Source organism: Microcaecilia unicolor, unplaced genomic scaffold (assembly GCF_901765095.1).
Source record: "Microcaecilia unicolor unplaced genomic scaffold, aMicUni1.1, whole genome shotgun sequence".
Lineage (NCBI taxonomy): Eukaryota > Metazoa > Chordata > Amphibia > Gymnophiona > Siphonopidae > Microcaecilia > Microcaecilia unicolor.
In genome coordinates, this window is record NW_021963226.1 from 96,387 (window position 1) to 122,195 (window position 25,809).

Sequence of the window (25,809 nt, forward strand, 5' to 3'; positions counted from 1 at the left end):
CAGAAACGTCCAACATTTGGACGTCCTCAACTACCCTGTCACAGAACCATCCAAATTTTGGACATCCTCAACTGCCCTCGCTGGCAGGTTTGCTGTAGGGGGGAATGGGGGCCTGCCAGCATGCAAATGCATGCTGGACAGGGCTCACCATTCCTCCCCAATGATCTGCAAACCCTAACGCCAGCTTGGAGCTGGCGTAGGGTTTGTCGCAGCCAACGACCCAATCTTTGGCGCGCTGGTCGCTGATCATTGGGGATGAATGCGTTAAGTGCTGATTAGCATACATTTGCAAGCTACTTGCACTAAGAGCCCTGTTTAGCATGCATTTGCATGCTACTTGCACTAAGAGCCCTCGAGCGCGTTGTTTCAAGCGCTCAAGGGCTCTGATCATGGGGCGCTAGCAAACGCCGGCACTAGTATGGCGCTAACAACCTCTAGCACTGGCATTTGCTTTTGATCATGTGCCCATTAGTTTGTGAACTAATGGGACTGGGGGAGGGTTTAGGGGTGGGTGTGGGAGTTTGGATGGGTTGGGTAGGTGTCCTATTTCTTTTGACTGCTGGATCACGGAGAAGGACTCACACTGGTGATCTAGGAGCAATTGCAAAGTTATGTGGGGGTTCATTTGGGTAATTTATTTTTCTAAAATAACAAAAAATACCACTATTACTGGGTGACACTGACCAGTTTATAGTTAAGATTTGTATGTTTCTCGGTGATGTATATTATATTAAATTGTAATTCTCTAAGCTGTTAATAAAGATAAATACAACAATAAGTAAAAGGCACTGGAATTCTCTACAGATCTGCACAAGTGTTTGCGCCTGTCATTGCTTGTGCTACAAGGTGCCTTTCTGTTTTTCGGACAGGACCGGCACTGGGATGGGTACTCCATAGTTGTACTCATTCACTCCTTGGCCTCCATATTGGAGCTGGTAGCTGTGGACCAGGCCCACGTTCTGCGAGAGAAAAGTGATTCGCTAAATTCCGACAAGTATTTGCCCAGGGCGGTAATCACCTTTATGAGTGTCATCTCCTCCCTCAAGTTGTCGTATCTCTGCTCCAGCCTCGAGTACTCCTTCACCCAGGTTCTGATGCCTTGATCTCTCCTCCTCCAGCTCCTTCTTCATCTGCAGATTTTCCTTCATGGTTCTTTGGGTGAATTCATCTTTAATGCCAAAAAGAAAGAAAAATGGATACATTGCATTAATCTTTGATTAGATCTATTCCTGAGATTTTTTTTTCCAAACTGCACTGATCCTATTTGTGAGCACCAGTACACGTCATCACTGCATAATCTCCGCAGCCTCAAAGCTGGCACATGGGACTGCAACTCAAAAATATACTTATGATGTTCATTTATAGATCACAAAACAGAACCCCAAAACTTTTTCTCTTAACATTGGGAGGCCGGGACGCAAAGATGAAGGAAAGATAAATAGCCTGGAGACACAACTGCAAATGCAAAACTACTGCAAAGCTGCTGCGGGGTTTATGACATCATAATTACTTTTCTGTATGATTTATATGCAGTGATATCATCAGTGTGATTTTTTTTTCTAAGAAGGGGGTTCCCAATGAAACATGTATCACCGGTCTACAAACAGCTGTGCTCAAAACCTGTCTATGCGCTGAATCTCTTTACATAATAGTAAGGTACAGATTTTTCCAAAAGCCATTGGACTCTGTTCACCAAGATTGCTGTTATAAGCCATGGTTTTTATTATTTCTAATCCAACTGAAGGTTGCAATAAATTATACATAAGAGGTTGAGAATATCTGCCATTCTGGGAGAAAATAACTCTCCAAAAAATTAAACAGGATGAAACCAGATTTGGCATGGTGATGGTGGTGGTGGAGAAATCAGCAAAAAGATGCATCGAGTTAGACGATGGGCCAGATTGGACAGGGATTCTAGAGAAATGAAGACCCTAATAAAAGGCCCAGTCAATATCTCTATGGGAGATGCTGTTCCGGCTTCTGTAGCATAGAAATATGTGACCATCTCTGGGAAAAGGTGACTAAAGTCACCAAGAAAGGTTTAATGAATTCTATTAGAGCAATACGTTTGTAATACAACAGTACGAACCCCATCCTTTTATGTGAAAAAAAAAATAAAAAGTTAGGATTGTTCAAACTGTAAAATTTGTAGACTGCTTATGAACCCATGACTTGAAAAAACAAACAAACCCAAAAACGGTCATTTTCACCATTTTGGATCTGCTACTTTCGTCATCTTTTACCGAGAGTGTCTCAGATTGATACCACTTATAGCAGTTAGTGAATTGCCCTCTTCTTACTTTCCTTGTCACAAACACATTTCCCCTCCTGACCAACACAAAATACTCTCCATATTTTTCTCATCCAAGTTAAACATATCACAGCATTTGTTAAACAACCATCAACAGTACAACCCAAAAATTACAGAAAAAGTGATCACTCTTATTCCACACTGACGACTCTTCAACACCTGGGGGTCACATGAAAAGAACACAAAAAGGCATGACCCTTTGTCATGCCTCTTTGATATGATACCTCAGGGCCAATGCCACTGTCTTCATTCATCTGCCAGTGACATTCCTGGGTGGGTGGGGGCGATTGGGCAGCAGTGGCAGAAGCAACAAAAAAATGATTTGGATTCATCTGGGGAACAGGCAGACTTGAAAGGAATCTCTAGCTCCTAACACCCCACTTTTAGTGATGTCACTAAGTAGGTGAGGCTATCGGGAATCATTCAAATTAGCCACTGATGTTATATTATCTTGGGGAAAGCATTATGGCAGTGGTTCCCAAACCTGATCCTGGAGGCACCCCAGCCAGTTCAGTATATCCACAATGAATATTCATGAGATAGATTTGCATACAGCGAGGCAGTGCATGCAAATCTCTTCATGAATATTTATTGCAGGTATCCTGAAAACCTGACTGGTTGGGGTACCTCCAAGACCAGGTTTGGGACCATTGTACTATGGAATCTTTTTTTTTTTAATTTGAAAATGTTTATTGAACACAACATATGGAAAAATACAATACTTGCCAGTGCAGCCAACAGACTGCTCTGATATTCCAAACAAATAAAGTCCAACATCAACTGTAAATCACAATCATTTTTGATAATTTTCTCCCTACCCACTCACCCTCCCACCCAAAACAACTCCCCCCTCCCCTGCTCATCTTATATTCTCCCCCCCCCTTTTTGATTTTTATTAAACAGTCAAATAGCAACAGTTTGAGTCCACAGACTCCAATGCTATCCATCAATCCAACTTAACAACACATTACATCCTTGCATTTTCTCCCGTACATCAATCCCCTTGTATCCTACCCCTCCCTTTACCCACCCCCCTACCTCCCCCCAACCTCCCCCCCTTCCCCACTCCTCAGTTTTCTACAGTCCATATTCCTATACTCTTCCCATTACTCCATCCAAATGTATCCATTCCTCTGCTGTAGGGCGATATCGCCCTCTGCGCCTATCTGTTAATTTCTCCATTGTGACCACCACTTTAAGTCTCTCTATCCAATCCTGCCCCACCGGGCCCTTTGTCTGTTTCCATTTCAAGGCTATAGTAGATTTTGCCGCAGCCAGACCCATCCTCTTAATACGGCATTGCCACTTCTTCCCTCCCTTGTTCCCCAAACCCAATAAACACCAGGTAGGATTGTACTATGGAATCTTTTTCATCCGTCTGCTTTTTACTCCAGAAACTAATACTACCTGAAATTATTACATATATGACAAAAAACTGTCAGTTATAAAAATGGCATTTGCAAAACAGCACCACCTTCTAGAAATAACATGTCACCAAGTTCAGGTTCTCAAGAACCTGTAATTTCTTAAACCAACATTAAATTATAAACACCAGGCAAGTACACTGGTCTCTCTCTCTCTTTTGATTGGTTTACATTTGTTGCTGACTTACCAGGGTCTCAGAATAACAAGCACAAGCCTTATCTCAGAGAGAGGGAGAAGAGGCATCAGAATAAGAGGCCAATCCTCTGACCAGAGAATTTTGTCATGGCACTAAGAAAATTAGAAGGAACACAGAAGAAAAGACATCCGCAGACCAAAGACAGACGGAAACACAGTGAAGGGGTCTCAACAAAATAGGAAGACGATGCTCTTTACGGTTCAAATTTTTATTAGCACCCAAGACTTGACATGGGCCGCCTGCATCAGGAGTCTAAAAACAATCATCTGACATACAATAAGCTACACAATATAAGAAACATAAAATATATAAAATGATAGGGGAGATGAGAAGCAGTTGTAATAAAAATGAAAAATGAGACTGTCTTGCACATCAGATTGGAATATGAAATTAAAAGACATATCCAGACATTAACCCTAGGATTCTATATAGTGCAACCTAAGTTGTACGTGCAAATCCAAGTCATATTCTTGATTAGCACACACATCTTAATTACTTAACAAGCCAATCAGTGCCAATAATTGCCACTCTAACAAGCAATTACTGACACTAATTAGCATTAATTAGAATTTATGCGCAGAACAGTCTAAGCATATTCTGTAATGTGATGCATGTATATTCTAAGTCACATAGCTGAAAAATGGGTGTGACAATGGGTGGATCATGGCGTTTCTACAATCTATGTGTGTTGTATAGAATACAACCGGTCCACGCGTAATTTAGGCGTTGGCATTTACACCAAGTTTACTACCAGCAACTAAATTTAGTAACATACTAGTAAAAAAGCCCCGTTTCTGATGCAAATGAAACGGGGGCTAGCAAGGTTTTCTCTGTGTGCATGTGGGAGTGTGTGTGTCCCTGCCCTCTGCCCTCTCTCCCTTCCTCTCTGCTCTCGTCCCCTCCCCCCTCAGAGTCGAGTCCTTCAGTGTTAAGTTCCTGCTGTGCTGTGTTTGTGTATAGAGATAGTGAGGGCTTCTGCCCTCTCTCCCCTCTCCCCTCCCCCCTCTGAGTCCTTCACTGTTACAGAGAGAGCGATTTGATTTCGTGCTTTGCTGTGTTTTCCTTCACTGTTTGTGTACAGAGAGAGCGAGGGCGGGGCAGACACTCATGGGGAAACCGGATATCTCTCCCCCTTCGCACTTCCGGCTGGAGGCTTCATTTAGAACGTTGGTGGTGCCTTTTATATATAGAAATAAGGTTGATCGGCGTATTCTATAAACTGCATGGAAATTTAGGCTTATTCTATAAAGTACGTTTAATTTAGGTGTACTTTATAGAATATGCCTAGGCGCATTTTGTTTCAGTGTCAAGTTTTAGGAGTGATTACAGAATCTAGTCCTATAAGTATGGAAACCACCCCAATGGAATTCTAACCCATATCAGCTGTAATTAAAAACACATACAGTGGTTTGCAATCAATGTAAATAAATTGGCTGTATCCAATACAAGTGATCAACTGTAATTAAAAACACATACAGTAGTATGCAATCAATATCAGTCTGATCAAATCTAATAAAAAAATACAAACTACTGCAGTGTATTTAGTTATAAACTCATATCATGCATATGATCTTAACTAACAGAAAGTAAGCAGAAATGTCCAAAGACAAACTGAAGTCATAAAACATAAGCGAGTATAATAAACTCATATCACAAACCTGATCTTAATGAGACTGAAAATGCCAAATAGAACAAATAAAGAGATGCTTAATGTAACCTAGAGAATAAAACAGTTGACAATATGTGTTTAATAAAACAAAAACAGTACTGAAGAAAAACTTATGTGTTAATTAGGAAGTGACCAAAATGGTATGCTCAGATGTGCAGTTACACCATGTAGTAAGACATCTCATAGAACTGAGGCACCTACGTGAAAAAACCAAGGTGATAGTGAAACCAAAGTGTAAAGATGGTGAGGTTAACACACCCTAGCTTATATAGTATAGTAACATAGTAGATGACGGCAGAAAAAGACCTGCACGGTCCATCCAGTCTGCCCAACAAGACAACTCATATGTGCTACTTTTTGAGTATATTCTACTTTGATTTGTACCTGTGCTCTTCAGGGCACAGACCGTAGTGCAAAAGTGACACCTGTTTCTCATATATTTGCATTTCTGTCTCATTTCACAGACACAATACTCAATTTGTCTGTGAACATCCATTTGAGGTATTTTTTAGATTCTTTTCTATGTTTTAATGTATTTTAAGCTTTCTCTCTCAAGCGTTAGGACTTCTGTTAAGACATTTTTCTTACTCTGTGCTTCTTAAGATCATGATTCATGATATGAGCTTATTATACTCTCAAGTTTTAAGACTTAGCTTCTCTTAGGACATTGCTGCTTACTTTCTGTTAATTAAGATCATACGTATGATATGAGTTTATTATTTACTGAAGTAGCTTGTTTTTCTTTATTAGATCTGATCAGACTGATGATATTGATTGCAAACTACTTATGTGTTTTTTACAGATGATTCATTTGTATTAATGCTTCATTGAATTGTAAATCCTATAAATAAATCCAAATCTACAAATGGTCAGTAAAACCTAGACTAAAAGTTAACTTTCATTCACCAAATCCACAGTATACAGCTGATTTATTTGTATTGATTGCAAACCACTGTATGTGTTTTTAATGACTGCTGATATATTTGTATTGGGTTAGAATTCTTTTGGGGTGGTTTCCATACTTTTAATGTCTGCATAAGTCTTTTCATTTCATATTCCAATCTGATGTGCAAGACAGAATCATTTTTACTACAATTGTTTCTAATCTCCCCTGTCATTTTATATATTTTTATGTTTCTATATTTGTATAGCTTATTGTATGTCAGATGATTGTTTTTAGACTCCTGATGCAAGCTAGAGGCCAAAACACAGCCTGCGTCGAGTCTTGGATGCTAATAAATATTTGAACCTTAAGAACACCATCTGCCTATTTTGTGAGTCCCCTTCACTATGTATGCATATGTATTAAAAAAACTAGACATCCAGGAGCAGGTAAAGGTGGGCCTATCCTGCAATGAATCTGAACAAGACCACTAGGGTCTAGGGAAGGAACAAGGTGGAAATGGCTTAGGAGATGCATTTTTAAGAGGAATAAAGAACATGTATCCAAAGGGACCATATTGCCTTGAAGTGCGCCGAAGCAGCCATGATTCACAACTGGGCACCCTGGAATCCATAGGACAAGATAATTAGCTGGGAATGTGCCATGGGAAAGCCCTCAAAAACTTTTAATGCTTCTGCCTACACTTAAGCCCTGGGAGTGGATCTACTTGAACTTCATTAAACAGTTACCATTGTTGCAAAGGGAATCTATAATCCTGGCATACTCCTCTTCTAAGATGGCCCCTTGATCACCACCTGTCGGTCTACCTTCCTTTGTTATTACCCCATATATATATATCATCTATGACCAAGGTACTTAGTTTCTTGCATAGTTCTGGCAAGTGGTTACGAAACCCCTGGACACCCAGATCCATTTGTCCTCAACTTACCATCCTCAATCCATGGCAGACAGAATGAATGATTCTTAAGCGATACCTCTGTTGCTCGTGCATTCTATTCTATTCTTATATACTACCTTATTTCTCCACAAAAGGCAGAGAGAGAAGTCTCAGAAGAAACACGTGACAAGAAATGACAAGAGACTCTTCAGTTTGCAATGGGGATAAAGTCTATGTCTGAACCAGACTCAAGAGGAGCAAAAGATGCCCAATCACAAAGTCATGAATCCTTTGTAATTGTAGAACAAGTGAAATTGGTGGCATTCGATTTTAAGAGGGGTCTTACCAGTTTTGAGGTGGTCCATCAGAGGATTTACACCCCTAGGCCCACCCAGAACACTTATTTCTCCAAGTCCTCTCCCTTATTTGCTCACTGCATGCACACTCTTATCCAAGGAAACAGGTCTATAAAATACTGAGTGGAGTGGAATGGGCAGATGTGACTCCCTTTACTCTTTAAAAATACAAGGACTTGGAGGCACACAATGAAGCTATTAAGTAGTAAATTTAGAACAAATTGCAGAAAATATTTCTTTACGCAATGTGTAATTAAACTCTGGAATTCATTGCCAGAGAATGTGATAAAAGCAGTTAGCTTAAAAAAGGTTTGGACAAATTCAAAAAAGAACAGTCCATAAGCCATCATTAAGATGGACTTGGGAAAATCCACTGCTTATTTCTAGGATAAGCAGCATAAAATCCGTTTTACTCTTTTGGGATCTTGTCAGGCACTTGGACCTGGATTGGCCACTGTTGGAAACAGGATACTGGACTTGATAGACTTTCGATCTGTCCCAATATAGCAATGCCTATGTTCTTATCTCTTCCTTTCCTTCTCTCCCTGCCACCCGTTGTTCTTATGCCCTTAGGTTCTCTCTGAAGGAATTTCCCTTCAAAGTCCTGACACAGAGGTCCCTTTAAACAATCATCAGAAACTAATATAGGTGCTTCAACTCACTTTACTGAAGATAAGTGCGAAAACAATTACTGCTCTGAGGTACTGTTTCTGTTACGACATTGTACAGCATTGAATGTTCACTGTAATACTCCACAGATATTCCTTTATCTACGTTTGTGGTCCATTTCAATATTAATCAGTCTCTTTAGGGTGAAGGGTTTCCCAGACACCAGGGAAAACCTGTTCCCTTCCGAATAAAACACAGTGTCTCTCCTCTCAGAGATCCAGTTCCACACAGATTCTTCCCAGTAGGGATAATCGAGTACACAACATCTCTTTTGGTCATCCAATTCCAGAGTGGGGTTTCTCTCTCCTTGTCCCTTTTGATTGGGAGTCAAGCAGCTGCTCCACTTCTTTGTCAGATACACAGACAGAGGGGCGGGTAACACCTCTGACTGTCACATACTCTTCACACTTTAACTTAAATTCAAGGGAAGCGTCATATAGGACACAAAATCTACTAGGCCCAAGGGCTGAGCCTTAAAAACCCACTGCTTATTTTATCAGATCCACATAATCCATTCACCCTCATACATTCTCTTGAGGTTTCTGGCTTTTAATAAAGGCAGGCAGTACCATTGCAGCCATCCTAGAAGAAGGAATGTCGTAATCAATGGGTATATGCCCCTTGTTTAGAACACCAGAAGTTTATCACTCAAGTCCTTGATTCAAATTATATGTGTGGACAATTATTTACCTAGCTCAGTGAAGTGATATGGTCCAGAGGAACACAGCTGGGAACCAACAGGAAGTGTCCATGTCAACAAGCTACTGAATTATTTTCACAAGAACCACTCAGAAAAAAACAGCCCTAAGGGCTCAGAAGGATCCAAAGGGAGAAGAGGGGATATTTTGTCAAGGTTGATGGCAGGGCTGGTGTCGGGGAGGTGCAAATAGAGCAATTGACCTAGGCCTCCATGCTACTGGGGGTCCCCCAAGTCTACCTGAAGTTGAAGATGATACAGTCTAATGGTGGGCTTTGGGGCCTCAGCATGTTTAACACCGGCTCTGGCTGATGGGGATCAAATCCATGACCATAAGGATCTGAGGCTCAAGACCTCCAGGAGAACGACTGAGGCCCTGATCCACGAAAGTGTCTCAGAATAGTTATCTGGTGGACTTGAGGGAGGCAGATTTGCCTCCAGAAGCTCCTACAATGAGACCAAGATATTAAGGTCATCCAGGAGACATATCTTTGCTGACCAAACAGGTCCATTTGGAGTTCATTCCATAGAAAGTCTGTTCATCTGGTCCACAATCAGATCCTACACTTGATTCAACACTGCTGTTTCCTGATTCCAGAACAAAATCCGGTTTCACACTACCACCCCCTACATGAAGCTATTTCTTCATGTAAAGGAATAGTGTCATATTCTGAAAAACCCTCTCATTGTTCAATACAAACCTAAAACTCCAGCTACGCTCCTGTAGTGTATAAATACTCCCTTGTTAAGGCATTTTCTGAAGCCCTCCAACTCCCCCTTCTGGCTAAGTCCAGACAGTTTGTAGGAGAACTGAAAACAGAAAAACAATGCAATTCCTTCTACTCATGCTTTACACATGCTTGCAGACCTTACAAAGTCTTAATGTACACTTAGATGGGGACACTTCTTAGTGTAATTTTAACAGAACTCATGTATAGCTCCCAGTTCTTAAAGATACTCAAGAGTAGCTTACAAAAACAAAAAAATCTCATAACATACAACAAGGTTACAAAATTAAAATAAAACATTTTAAAACAGTTAAACTCTCTTTAAGATACAGTAGTATTTCACAGATGAGAGAGAAAAGTTAGTCTCTCTCCCCCACATTCCAATAAACCTTTGATAACAGGGAAGGGTGCTTGGTTTAAATTGTCTTTGTCATTGGTGATTTTTGGCTCACCCTTCTTTAGCTGGCTGGTCACGGACATTACATGAAAACATATTTCTAAAATGTGTACCTTCCAATTCATGAATCATCTATATAACATTGATTTCGGAGGTCTTAAATGTCCTCTCACCTTCAGATTTGCAGAGGATTCTATTGTTGAGCTCTTCTTTTTCATCTTTCAAGAGAACATTCTCTTCTTCCAGATTCGATACTCTCTAAGAATTACAAAGAAAAACAAAAGTAGTATTTTCTTCTCTCTCTTTCTGCCTCTGTATGTAGGTCAATTCAATGCCCATCTTCTCAGGGCAGAGGATTCTATTTCACCTGCCTGCTCTTTAACTAAAATCTTGTGAATGAAGCAGTACTCGACTCACACAAAAGGAGGGTACCACAAAGGGGGAAGAGGCCAAGTGTAATTTGGCAACCTTGAACATTAAAGGGATAAACTTGGAAATAAAATGCAATATTTGGCAAAGGAATGGAGAAGGTTTAGTCTTCATGTTATCTTCATTCAAGAAAATGAAGATGATTCATGAAGAGCTATTAACAACTAGAGATTATCCACATGTATTCCATACAGGTAATATGCAAGAGCCGATGGAGTGGGAATTCTTATTTCTAGCAGACACGCTATTAAGGGGCAGTAAGTGGTAAAAGACCCAGGGAGTAAAATGACCAAAATGATAACGGGGATGGAATTCCTCTCATATAAAGAAAGGCTAAAGAGGTTAGGGCTCTTCAGCCTGGAAAAGAGACGGCAGAGGAGAGATACGATTGAGGTCTTATAAAATCCTGAATAGTGTAGAACGAGTAAAAGTAAATCGATTTTTCACTCTTTCAAAAAGTACAAAGACCTAGGGATACTCAATGAAATTACATGGAATTACTTTTTAAACAATAGGAGGAAATATTTTTTCAGTCAAAGAATAGTTAGGCTCTGGAACTCGCCGCCAGAGGATGTGGTAACAGTGGTTAGTATATCTGGATTTACAAACGGTTTGGACAAGTTCCTGGAGAAAAAGTTCATAATCTTGTTATTGAGATGGACATGGGGAAGCCACTGCTTGCCCCGGGATTGGTAGCATGGAATGTTGCTACTATTTGGGTTTCAGCCAGGTACTTGTGACCTGGATTGGCCACTGTTGGAAGCAGGATACTGGGTTAGATGGACCATTGGTCTGACCCAGTATAGCTATTCTTATGTTCTTATCGTGTATTTAGATTTTAGCAAAGCCTCTGACACAGTTCTGCATAGACCACTAATAAATTGAGACCTGGCTCAAGGAAATATCAGGAGAGGAATAAAATGCAAATTGTTCATTGAGAAAGAAATAGAGCCAACCAGGGCCGCTGAGAGACTGAGCCAGGCCTGGGGCATGTGCAACGTGAGGGGAAAAGCAGCCACAGTGCAGGCAATGCGGTGGAGAACAACACTGAAGGAAGGCTTCTGCTGGCGGGGCTTGGGGATCCCCGCCAGCCAAACCTGAGGCCCCAAAGCCCTGTGTCTCAAGAAAGATATAGTGGAACTGGAAAAGGTGCAGCGAAGGGTGACTAAAATGATAGCGGGGATGGGATGACTTCCCTATGAAGAAAGACTAAGGAGGGTAGGGCTTTTCAGCTTGGAGAAGAGACGGCTGAGGGGAGACATGATAGAGGTATATAAAATAACGAGTGGAGTGGAACAGGTGGATGTGAAGCGTCTGTTCACGCTCTCCAAAAATACTAGGACTAGGGGCATGCGATGAAACTACAGTGTAGTAAATTTAAAACAAATCGGAGAAACGTTTTCTTCACCCAACCATAATTAAACTCTGGAATTCGTTGCCGGAGAACGTGGTGAAGGCGGTTAGCTTGGCAGTGTTTAAAAAGGGGTTAGATGGTTTCCTAAAGGACAAGTCCATAAACCACTACTAAATGGACTTGGGAAAAATCCACAATTCCAGGAATAACATGTATAGAATGTTTGTACGTTTGGGAAGCTTGCCAGGTGCCCTTGGCCTGGATTGGCCGCTGTCATGGACATGATGCTGGGCTCGATGGACCCTTGGTCTTTTCCCAGTGTGGCATTACTTATGTACTTATGTGTCTGCTCTTCCCCAGCCTCTAAGGGGGGCCCAGCACTGGAGTTTTCTCTCTCCTGCTCCTGTTTGGATGCGATCACCCAGGTCCTGAAAGGAGCAGGAGTCAGACAGACCCTGGTGCCAGGCCCCCCTGGGAGGCCAGGCCCAGGGGAATCTTGCCCCCACGCCCCCCCTCTCAGCGGCCCTGGTGCCAACTCTGTATTGTATACAAAATAAACATTTAAGGAAGGATGGGGCAAGTGAGGGGTAAAGCTCTAAATAAAGCCTAAAACTACAGACATGATGTTAATTTGCAGCTTTACTGGGGAAAGAGCTGCTCTTATGGTTTTCATGTTGTGTATTGCAAAATTATGCTCAATAAACAATTATTTTAAACATAAAGTGTCCTTTTTTCAACGAAATCCTGAGAATTCACATAAAAGCATGGCCACCCACAGACTTGGAGCTGATCACGGATCGGGTAAATGCGGCTGGAAGGAGACCCCAGACAGATGTATAAGGTGAAATGCACCTCTGTGCAAAACCCGTGGCATGTACTTCATACAGCTTGTTGAATTACCCTTTTCTATAATTTTTAACTCTTTTACTGTATGCAGTAGACCAAATTATTAAATACAATATAATCTTTCCCATCATCTTGCTCAAAAGCTACACCAAAAGTTTCTCTGTAGCTGGAAAGTTATTTAGTCTGTGAAACTGGCCTGTTCTATGACAGATTAATGAAGGGAATTAAGAACAAGGCTTTCAAGTCCAGAAGGGGGAAAAAAAGGACATAAGGAGCACTTCCAGATTAAATCATTTTGTAGAGTGTCAACGCAACTAATAAATTTATTCCTACCACTGTTGGGCTGCTTGTCTACAACCAGTGTCACCCTTGGTTATTATGCTTCCTAAATGCCTCTCATGCCGCTAAATCAAACCATCTTCAGAGAGCCCAGAGAGTACCACTCAGAGCTAATGATAGAAAAGGCCTCTGTTAGCAGTCCATCACCTGCACAATACAATGCCGAAGGCTTGTGCTTGCTAATGAAATGTCCCCTAAACCAAAGATATCAATTCTGTGTGTTCTTTTGTTAGTTTAGTCTCTTTATATCCTCTGGCCTCTACTACTACTACTATTTAGCATTTCTATAGCGCTACAAGGCATACGCAGCGCTGCACAAACATAGAAGAAAGACAGTCCCTGCTCAAAGAGCTTACAATCTAATAGACAAAAAATAAATAAAGTAAGCAAATCAAATCAATTAATGTGAACGGGAAGGAAGAGAGGAGGGTAGGTGGAAGCGAGTGGTTACAAGTGGTTACGAGTCAAAAGCAATGTTAAAGAGGTGGGCTTTCAGTCTAGATTTAAAGGTGGCCAAGGATGGGGCAAGACGTAGGGGTTCAGGAAGTTTATTCCAGGCGTAGGGTGCAGCGAGACAGAAGGCTCAAGTCTGGAGTTGGCAGTAGTGGAGAAGGGAACAGATAAGAAGGATTTATCCATGGAGCGGAGTGCACGGGAAGGGGTGTAGGGAAGGACGAGTGTAGAGAGATACTGGGGAGCAGCAGAGTAAGTACATTTATAGGTTAGTAGAAGAAGTTTGAACAGGATGCGAAAACGGATAGGGAGCCAGTGAAGGGTCTTGAGGAGAGGGGTAGTATGAGTAAAGCGACCCTGGCGGAATGAGACGGGCAGCAGAGTTTTGAACCGACTGGAGAGGGGAGAGGTGACTAAGTGGGAGGCCAGCAAGAAGCAGATTGCAGTAGTCTAAACAAGAGGTGACAAGGGTGTGGATGTTTTGGTAGAGTGCTTGGAGAAGAGGGTAAGCCTGTTAACTTAGAATCTAGAAAACTAGAAAAATGACCAGTTCAATTTGACAACGCATGTACAGGGATAGTTAAGCCTAAAAAGGCTAATTGTATTATGTGAGTGCATAATTTCAAAAATTGCTGATGTCGCTTTTGAGTAGGTCTCGCCACATCAGAGACCACTCTAATCATATAATCTAATCTTACAATCAAGGAACATAGTATCTCCATGCTGAAAGAAAAGCTTTAAGACCCAGTCTCGATCAGGTTCCAGAACAAAGTTCACAATAACAATCGTAGGTCTAACATCCAATGTGTCATCCTCTAAAGTCCGAGTCAATTTTATACATCTTTTGCATCTTTTGACTAGCTTTTGCCGGCCAGAACCTCCTTCCACAGATCAGGACAGTATGAGCAAAAGATAACAATATCAGAATATATAAGTGAAACATAAAAGCAATGAAAGTCTCAAGGGGAAAGGTAGGGGTAGGAATAGGAAAGGAGTACAGAGAGGAGGTGGATTGGGTGATCAGGTGGTGACAGAGGAATATGGTTTTTACAATGTGATCGGAAAACCAGATCTTGAGGTCCTCTCTCATTAGTTACAAAGGGCTTCTTTTACAAAGCCACTCTAGCGATTCCTGTGCAGTAAATGAGAGAAAGCCCATAGGAATTGAATGGGCTTCCTCTCACTTGCCGCACAGGAATCGCTAGCACGGCCTTACTACTACTACTACTTAACATTTCTAAAGCGCTACTAGGATTACGCAGCGCTGTACAATTTAACATAAAGGACAGTCCCTGCTCAAAGAGCTTACAATCTAGAGGACAAGTGAACAGTCACAGTCCGATAGGGCCAGTCAAATTGGGACAATCTGGATTTCCTGAAAGGTGAGAGTTAGGTGCTGAAAGCAGCATTGAAGAGGTGGGCTTTAAGCAAAGACTTGAAGACGGGCAGGGAGGGGGCTTGGCGTAAGGGCTCAGGAAGGTTGTTCCAGGCATAGGGTGAGGCGAGGCAGAATGAGCGGAGCCTGGAGTTGGCGGTGGTGGAGAAGGGTACTGAGAGGCCTTGAAAAAAGTCCAAAGTATCTTATTTTAACTTCAAACGTTTTCTATCTCTGGTTTGCTTTGTGACATCTGATCTTATACCTGCTGTGTGAACTGATTCTTGTCTAACATCTGGCCTCTCTCCCCAGCTTAGCTACTGCCCTCACCTTTGAGAAGAGCATGAGTAGGATCCCTTATACTAAACATTTTTCCAAAGTGGGTATCTGTGGGGTCCTCTGATATGTGTTGGCACAATTTTCAGATTGATATATTGCAAGAACTTCTTGTGCCATTCTACTCTTTTTGAGCTTCTGATAGGAGTCTGCTTTTTTTCCCCCACTAATTACTTCTTCAGATTGGGTGGTTGTCAGAAGGCCAACCTTGGTAGAGCAGTAAATATCTCCTCCAGCAATTCATCTTCTTGGAATAGTGACTATAAGTCTTTTAAAGGTTTTTCTAGCTCTGAATTGTATCTCACTATGAGGAGGCTCTCTGAGGTTTTCCTTTGGTTACATCCCATTAACTATTTTTTTTTTTTTTTTTAACAACTTCTTATTAGTTATCCAAGATCCACAATGCACCTATACGTACTATTTCAATCAAAAACTTTATACAACTCTATTACTTAACATAACAATGGATATTAACATCCAGTATTCTCTATTCTCCCCCACACCCTTATAAATATGATCAAGTGTTGCCATACTGGGACAGACCAAAGGTCCATCAAGCCCAGTAACCTCTTTCCAACAGTGGCCAATCCAGGTCACAAGTACCTGGCAAGATCCCAGAACAGTAAAACAATTTTTATGCTGCTTATCCTAGAAACAGACTTGGAAAAATCCACTGCTTATCTTAATAATGGCTTATGGACTTTTCTTTTAGGAAATTAGCCAAACCTTTTTAAACCCTGCTAAGCTAACTGCTTTTAACACATTCTCTGGTAACGAATTCCAGAGTTTACTTACATATTGAGTGAAGAATATTTTCTCTGGTTTGCTTTAAATTTACTGCTTAGTAGTTCATTGCGTGCCTCCTAGTCCTAGTATTTTTAGAAAGAGTAAACAAGCAATTCATCTCTACCTGTTCTACTCCTCTCAGTGTTTTATAGACCTCTATCATATCCCCCCCTTTCCGCCATCTCTTCACCAAGCTAAAGGGCCTTAACTGCTTTAGCCTTTCCTCATAGGGAAGTCGTCCCATCCCCTTTATTATTTTCATCGCCCTTCTCTGCACCTTTTCTAATTCTGCTATATCTTAATTCCCTCTGCCTTCCCTAATCCCCGCCCTCCTCTTTTATCGACTTGGAATGGATGTATGGTTGAGCTCAATCACACTAGGATTCCCACCTACCTTTTGTTTCCCCAATCTTATTTCTTAAAAAGACAAGGCCTTCTATTTGGTGTGCTGGAATCATGCCCAATACTTGATCCCTGGATTTTTAGCAGCACATAACCAGCTAGTGCCACTAAAAATCCAGGGACCATAGTGGCACTATCCAGTTGCTGCTGTGGCAGTTTAGGGATAGATTCAGGGTGGAGCTGAGGGTTACCCAAGGCACTGCTAATATTCAGCAGAGGTACTGGAATAACTATCCAGTTAACTCAGGGCAGTAACTTAGAACACGATGGCTGCTGGGTATCTCTCTAGGTACTGTGGTATTTGGATAACTCCTGGGTGGCTACCTTGTGCCCAGATGGCTGCTGGATATCTTTTCCTGGTACTATGGTAGTCATATAACTCCCGGGTGGTTGCTGATTATCTAGTTGGGTACTGTGGTACTTGGATAACTCCCGGGTATCTATCTGCAATGCCGGCATCCAGATAGGCCCCCTACTGAATATCCAGGCACAATTCAGCCGGTGTTTAACTAAACTTTGATCGCTGCCAGCTAAATATCAGCTAGTTTAAATATTACTGGCACGTCGAGAACATTTCATGATTTGAACTCTGGGAGAGAAGACCTTCAAAACATTTCACAGTTCTTTTTCTGAACACCACAGCTTTGATCAGCAATGGCTATATACAAACAGGAAACCAACTGACAGATGCTACTGCCTCCACAATACCAAACTTCTACAACTCACATACAAAAAAATCCATATGATATACTGTACATGCTGGGTTCCAAGAGACAGGAATATCCATCTCATAACTAATCACTGAATCCATCACAGAAAACAAAACAAAACAAAACAAAAAAAGCTACAACCACAAAATCATCTCCAGAAGATTGCCTTTCATTTAAAACATCCAGGGAAAACCTACTGCAATATAAAGAAAAGAAAACCTCAGAGAGGTCTCTCTTATAGTGTCAAAATCAAGAGCTGGAAAAACTGAAAAAAACATAGAAGATCTATAACCACCGATTCAGGATGAATTGCTGAAGGAGATATTTCCTGCTCCACCACTGTTGGCCTTGGTCAATCACCTAATCTGAAGCAGTCATTCGTGAAAAGCAAACTCAGAACAGAAACTCAAAAGAAGAGAATGGAATAAGGCCTTGCAATATACCAAGCTGCAAACTGTGCAAGTACATATCACAGGACCCCACTGTTACCCACATGGGAAAAACAACATAAGGAGATCCTACTCATGCTGTTCCTGAAATATAATATATATTATTCAATGCAGAAAATGTGAGGACAGGTGCTAAGTTAGAAGAGACAGCCAGATGTTGAAGACTAGAATCAAGTCACACAGAGATAAGATCAGATGCCACTAAGCAAACAAAATTGACACTTCCGTGGGGAGCACTTTTCGGGACGCACTGTATCAATGACCTTACGTTCAGAATACTAAGAGGAAATAATAAAAAAAAAGTCCAGGAACATTAAATGTTTGAAGATAAAATATGATACTTTACAACTTTATAAACCATAAAACTGTACTGCTCTGTCACCTTCTGATCACCCCAATTCATCTCTCTCCTCTGTTCTCCCTCCTCCCCCCCCCCCCCCTCACCTTTCTCCTTAAGACTTTCACTGCTTTTACGTTTCACTTATATCCTTTATAAATAATTCTTACCTCCAACGTTCTGTGCCTGGGACCGTGGCTCCCTAGGTTGGAGGTGGTCTGCTAGGCAGACACGCACTGACGTCACTGACGTCATGACAGCTGATTCCAAGGCAAGGGGTAGGGAAACACTTACTCCTCCCCCTGCCTCGGAATCATGTCACCCCCCGCTACGGCCCCCTCGACGACCCCCCCCGGACTGCCGAAAACCGCCCTCCTGCCGCTGTTGTGGACTACCTGTGCTGACGGGGGACCCAAACCCCTGACAGCTGAATTGTTGTTGTGCCCTTCGCGTTCCTTCCTCAATCATCTTCTCTGCAAGTTTCAATGCATGCGTCTGAAGTCAGACGCACGCAGAGGAACTTCCAGAGAAGATGATGAGGAAGGAACGCGAAGGGCACAACAACACTTCGGCTGTCGGGGGTTTGGGGGGGGGGGCGGTTTTCGGCGGTCCGGGGGGGGGGGGGGGACAAGTTCGCGGAAGGGGGGGAGGAATTGCCTGCCTAGGGCCCGTTTCCTTGCCTTCAGAAACGGGCCTTTTTAACTAGTATTCTAATAGTAATATTGTCATCTTTTGCTCAAACTGTTCTGACCTGATGAAGGAGATTTTGGTCTCCAAAAGCTAGCTAAAAAATGTATTGACAGTCCAATAAAAAGATATTTTTCCAATTCTTGCTTTTATTTATTAATATTCGTGTAGAATCTTCCTTCTTAAACACTCGTTTATCTCTTAAATATATCATCTCTGTTCAACTACTTGAACATATTTTACCTTTTAGTACTAGTCTACATTCTTCTGCCACAGCTGTCATGAATGACAAAAAAAGGGTGCGAGTTCAGCTTAGCCCCTCTCACTTAGATACCCTACTACTATTTAGCATTTCTACAGCGCTACAAGGCATACGCAGCGCTGCACAAACATAGAAGAAAGACAGTCCCTGCTCAAAGAGCTTACAATCTAATAGACAAAAAAAAAAGTTAGCAAATCAAATCAGTTAATGTGTACAGGAAGGAGGAGAGGAGGGTAGGTGGAGGCGAGTGGTTACAACTGGTTACGAGTCAAAAGCAATGTTAAATAGGTGGGCTTTCAGTCTAGATTTAAAGGTGGCCAAGGATGGGGCAAGACGTAGGGGCTCTAGAAGTTTATTCCAGGCGTAGGGTGCGACGAGACAGAAGGCGCAAAATGGATGAAGAAATAGGATTATGGTGTCAAGACTGTAAAAAAGAAAACTGCTGATCTCTCAAGGCCTACACAGATGAGACTGAGGGCCTTTTTGGAACTCCGCCCTAGGGTGGTGGCACTGGGAGCAACTTTCATATTACATTTTCCTTGTTATTGTAATGTAATGCTTGAGGGTAAACAGTTTCAATTTGTAGACCCAAAACAGTTAAAACAATTTCTAGATGCTAGAGTGGAATTGAATGTGTGTGCCCTCCCTAAATGCAGGCTGGGGTCTGAACCAGAGGTTGCAACCACTAGTCCTTAATTATTGCTATATGTTTTACTTTAAATTCTAAATTCTTGGATTCCAAATTTCCTAAACTTGTGGACAGAAAGGCTGTTAATGATATTTTTCTTTATTTTTTATTTTTGCCTTTTGTATAAATGCCGATTGCATACTCACGTATTGTGACGATATATTTATTTATTTATTTATTGCATTTGTATCCCACATTTTCCCACCTTTTTGCGGGTTCAGTGTGGCTTACAATATATTATGAATGATGGAAATACAATTTGTTACAAATCAGGTTATGGATTACATTGTGAAAAGTTAAACAAGACAAAATCAAAGTATCGTTAAGGAATATATCAATGGAAAAGAACATTGAAACATTGGAAGGAAACAACGGGAAATTAAAGGGCACTATATGATAACAAAAAAGACAAAAGGTATACATTTTTCTGTGAGTAGAGGTATGAGTGTGGTGAGATTAGGGGGTTGAGAATTCATAAGTGGATGTATGATGTATTACTGAACAGTGAGTGTGGACTTTATGTGTTTTGGTTCTTTCCGTAAATTTTATCAAAAAGATGTGTCTTCAATAACTTGCGGAAGCTGGTTTTTCGTAGATCGTTTTCAGGTTCCGCGGCAGTGTGTTCCAGAAATATATGAATAAAGAAATAATTAAAAAAAAAAAAAAGAAAACTGGGTAATTTTTGACTTAACAGTTCAGTCAGATCTTCGCTTTCAGCCTGTCTTTACATTTCAGCAGTTTCAGTCTACATCTACGTTAGCATTAATTTTAGGTCTATGGTACCTTTTGTAGTTGCTCCTTCTCTTCATGTGAGTATCTTCTAGAATCTTCCTTTCACTGTGAGCTCTTCCAAGCTCAAGCCGGAGAGCCTCAATCTCCTCTTGCAGGCTGGCCAGCTGGTTCCCTCCCTGCTGGCTCTGCTGTTGCCGATGTAGCTCCTTCTGCAGTTTTTCCACTTCGGTTGCATGTGCAGAGACGGTCATGGATAGCTGCTCATTCAGGCTCTTGTAGTCTTTGCTCTGTAAATGGAAGAAACATTTTTAAAATGTGAATTTTGCATACGCAGCAAAGCACACAGTGACCCCCGAAGAAAAGCATGACAAACAAAAGAGAGTTCTCTTAGGCTTCTTCAGCAGGCATTCATGATCGTTGCAGTCATCTGGGTAAGTGGAACCGACATTTCAACCATCGCCATCAGCATCAGGTTATTCCTCCTCTTTCAAACCAGTATCACCAAAAAAAAAAAAAAAAAACTCCCCAAAAACAATATACCTAGGACCTCTGTATAAATAGATACAGCTACAAATTCACAGTAATAGTACAGCTTTGAAAATCCTCCAACAGAATAATAAAACTATCAAGCCACATGTTGTAATAACGCAGAGAAATGTACAAGAGTACATATATTGCCATACTGGGAAAGACCAAAGGTCCATCGAGCCCAGCATCCTGTTTCCAACAGTGGCCAATCCAGGTCACAAACCTCGCAAGATCCCCAAAAAGTACAAAACATTCTATACCGCTAATCCCAGAAATAGTGGATTCTCCCCAAGTCCATTTAATAATGATCTAAGGACTTTTTCTTTAGGAAGCCATCCAAACCTTTTTTAAACTCCGCTAGGCTAACCGCCTTTACCATATTCTCTGGCAACGAATTCCAGAGTTTAACTACACGTTGAGTGATGAAATATTTTCTCTGATTCGTTTTAAATTTACAACCATTTAGCTTCATTGCATGCCCGCTAGTCCTAGTATTTTTGGAAAGCGTAAACAGACACTTCACATCTACCCGTTCCACATAAAAGGGGCATCACACGTTATTGAAAAAAACACTAAAAACCCTTCCTCTGAAAATAAAGACACTAAAAGAGTTCTTTTATATAAATTATCTATACAACAGAGTAAAGTCATGGCATTAACTTTAGATGCACAGAGAAATAGCACTTCTGGCAACAAAAAGTTCAGATGCCTTTAAAACACTAAGGCCCCCTTTACTAAGGTGCGCTCACGTTTTTAGCGCGCACTAAAAGTGGGTGCTAAACGTTAGAGACGCCAATACATTCCTATGGGCGTCTCTAATGTTTAGCGCGCGCTAACAAACATGAGCGCGCCTTAGTAAAAGGAGGCCTAAGAGCTCGTGCTAGCGAGTCCTGTGCGGCAAATGAGAGGAAGCCCACAGGAATTAAATAGACTTCCTCTCATTTGCTGCACCGAGAATCGGTAGCGCAGCTTTGTAAAACAAGCCCTAAAAGTTTTCCATGATGTTTACGGACTAACAGGTGCAACATAAATAAATCAAACCTTTACAAAAACATGAAAACAATACAAAGCCCTTTCAAAAAAAGGTCCTGGGGAAACATCCTGTTCTATGAAATAACCCATTCTATAAAGCAGTATGTTGACACATCACAAAGCTGTATCTATACAAGTTCTACAAAAATAAACAAAAATCATGAGTGAAAATAAAGGTCAGATGGTTCCCTCCCTGCACAACTAAAAAATAATAGAAACAAAGAAAAATTTAAACACAAAAGTAAAATCATAAAAAAGAAAGGGGATATATAGTGGAAGGCAGAGAAGAAAACTGTGGATGGGTCAATCCCTACTCATTCCCCCCCCCCCTTTTTTGTTTTATTTACTAGCTGAACCCCTCTCCCCCCCCCCCCTTTTTTCCCCATTAGGTTTTTCTTATTTACTTCCTGGTGCTGTTCCTGATGCAGGCTTTATGCCAGTGCATTCTAAAGTGGCACAAGCACCCGGCTGCTCAGAGTCAGATAATCTAATTTATTTATTTGTAGCATTTGTATCCCACATTCTCCCACCATTTGCAGGCTCAATGTGGCTTACATATGCCGTAATGGTGGTTGCCATTTCCGGGTAACAGAATTACAAATGGTATTGCGATAAGGTGCATATATACATGGTAACATAATTGGAACATACTTGGAACATAACATATATGGGACAGATCATGGTGTATATATACCGTGTGCATACATACATGGTAAAGAAGAATACATTATGGTATTGCATGAAGGTTCCTGAGTAATAAATTGGATTGTACATACATTAGGTCATCGGCTATAGAGACATCCTATTCGATATAAGGTTTAAAGTGGTAGTGCTTGATTATTCATAGCAAAGAGGTTAATCAGTCATGTGATAAGAGTTCGGTTTTGTATAGATCGTGTATAATGTTATTATTTAGTGTTTAAGATGGATGTTTATGGTATGCTAACTTCCGAGTTCTACTGAAGACTCATCTCTTTAACAAGGCATACAACAATGATCAACAAATATAAACTCCTATACGCACATCCAAAACTGCCTCTACTATATCTACTTGCCAAAACACTACCATGTTTTTTCACTATCATGATACCCAAGATCCTGTAACTACTAACTAAATGTATACTTCTTTTTTTTAATTTAATTTCTTTATTAATTTTGCTTTAAACAAAGATAACATACTTTGAATGATACATCAATGTTTTAAATAACAACTTTAAAGTAAATTATTCCAATTTTTTAAATTCCAAAAGGAATTTATATAAACATTGATTTTCAGCAGTCCACAAATTAGAGAGAATCCAAATATCACCAAAGGAAGTTGGTTAAAGTGGAAATAATTAACATTTAAGTTAGATCAGGCGGTTTCTAAATTTACATCTTGACTATATTTCCAACATTTATTTGGTCAGTTCTTTTTTCCCGTGCATAAGTAGAAATCTAGACAATTGTTCAGGTTCATAAATATATATCTATTATTCTTGAAAAAAATTAAACATTTGCATGGAAACCTTAATTGAAAGGTAGCTTCTATTTCCACAGCTTTCTGCTTCAATTCCAGAAATTTCTTTCTCCTTTGCTGAGTCCATTTAGAAATATCTGGGAACATCAAAATCTTATCTCCCATAAATTGAGGCTGTAAATTCTTAAATACAATCTTAATAAAGCCTCTTTATCTTGTATAAAGACAAAGGATATTATTAAAGTAGCACGAGTTTTAATTTCTTCCTGAGATTGCTCCAATAGTCTGGATACATCCAAAGATTCAGAAGATGTTTGTAACTCAATAGGGGACGATTGAGAATTTTTCCCTTGTAGTTTAAGGTAATATATTTTTTGCAGTGGAGGCAAAGAGTCCTCTGGATATTTGAAAATCTCCTTCAAAAGTTTGTTAAACAGCTCTCTAGCAGACATATATTGTGTTTGAGGAAAATTTAATAAACGTAAATTTAAATTTCTTGAAGAATTTTCTAGATTTTCAAGTTTTCTGTGAATAATCAGACGATCTCCTGCTATTTGAGATTGCTGTTCTTGAGTTTTCACTATATCAGTTTCCATTGCAACTTGTTTAGCAGAAATCACTTCAACTTTTTCTTTCAGGTCTTTTACTTGTCTAGAATTATTCAATGAAACCGAAATAAAGGAAGTACAGACCTTATGTAGGGCTTCAAGAGCCGTCCAAATAGAGTCCAGGGATATTTCCTGGGGTTTCGCCAGGGGCTGAATCGCCATCGCACACAACGAGGCTTCCTCCTCGAGACTACCGTTCTGGGTCCCCCTCATTGTTGTTTCTCCTAACGCCAATCCTGGCGAAATCTGGATGTCCCCCAACGAGGTCAGATCTTCTGCCATCTTTTTCGACGGGATCTGCCGTCCCTTCGAGTCTATACCTTCACTCGGTAATCCGGCCCCGTCTACTTGTGGCGGTGGGCGAGCTATAGGTCCTAGCGGGCTGAGCGAAGTTTCGCTCTCCAAGCCGGGGCTCTTCCCCGCCCCGGCAGCAGAAACGCTTGTCGGCGTAGAAACCAAAAAAGCAGAAATAGAAGTTTGGCTCAAAGAGGGGGTCTCCAGCCTACAGAGGGACGGTCCCTTCGGCTTACCCTTTCTCTTTGGCATGCTCGTAGTATCAAAAAGAGTAAGGAATAAAGCTCAAGCAGAGCGTTCCACTCCTGCTTCCTGCTCGGTCGCCATCTTGGATCCCTAAATGTATACTTTCTTATATAACTCTTACATATTTCTTAAATACTTCTTAATATGTTTGTTTGTTAATATACTATCATGTTTTATCATTATCATGCTACCCAAAATCCTTCCGTTATCACTAAATGTATACTTTTTCATGTATTTCTGTTACTCATGATGTATTGTAAGCCACATTGAGCCTGCAAAGAGGTGGGAAAACGTGGGATACAAATGCAACAAATAATAATAATAATAATAATAAAAGATCTGTTTTCAGTAGCCTTCGGAAGATGGTTAGGTCTTGTGTTGTTTTTATGGCCTTCGGTAGTGCGTTCCATAGCTGCGTGCAGATGTACGAGAAACTGGTCGCGTATGTGAATTTATATTTTAGCCCTTTACAGTTAGGATAGTGGAGATTGAGGAATGTGTGTGATGATCTTTTTGCGTTCCTACTAGGCAAGTCTATAAGATCTGACATGTAGGTCGGGGCTTCCCCGTAGACGATTTTGTGGACCAGGGTGCAAACTTTGAACGCAATTCGTTCTTTTAGTGGGAGCCAGTGTAGTTTTTCTCTTAGGGGTTTGGTGCTTTCGTATTTCACTTTCCCAAATATGAGTCTGGCTGCTGTGTTTTGAGCGGTTTGAAGGTTCTTAATATGACAGTGTACTCCAGATCAGTTTTCCCCAACCTACTCAAGCTCAAAGTTGATGTGTGGTGCACCAACTTCCATACAGCAGGCAGTGTGGACATAGAATAGGGTTCATAGGTCTAAAAGAAAAAGCTAGGGAAAGACGCACTGAAATCCTCCCCAGAAGCTGGAAAGACTCAAAGGAGGAGACACTGAGTACAGCGTTTGTGAAGGAATAGCCTAGTGGTTAGAGCAACAGCCTTAACATCCAGGGGTGCCTGGTTCAAATCCCACTACTGCTCCTTGTGATCTTGGGCAAGTCACTTAACCCTCCATTGCCTCAGGTATAGAGAATGGCACGGGGACAAAGGTTGTCCCTATCCCCGTTCCCGCTCTGTCCCCGTCAGTTCTGTCCACACCATGTCCCCACAGTTTCTGTTCCCACCCCCGCCCCATCCCAGCAGGTTCTGTCCCCATCCCCACGGACTCTGTCCTCATCTACAGAAGTCTTGAAAACTTATGATTTTA

At 41.0% G+C, this 25,809-nt stretch overlaps 1 protein-coding gene across 1 annotated transcript in view; it reads right to left on the reverse strand.

The window, feature by feature from the left end:
• LOC115459087 (unconventional myosin-Vb-like) overlaps window positions 1–25,809 on the reverse strand; it is a gene marked incomplete at its 3' end in the record, with an annotated part of 135,313 nt that overhangs the window by 96,383 nt on the left and 13,121 nt on the right. The window contains 5 exon segments of the mRNA XM_030188955.1: window positions 1,019–1,084; window positions 1,086–1,168; window positions 10,403–10,487; window positions 20,466–20,488; window positions 20,491–20,701. Coding sequence (XP_030044815.1) covers window positions 1,019–1,084; window positions 1,086–1,168; window positions 10,403–10,487; window positions 20,466–20,488; window positions 20,491–20,701 — 468 coding nt within the window.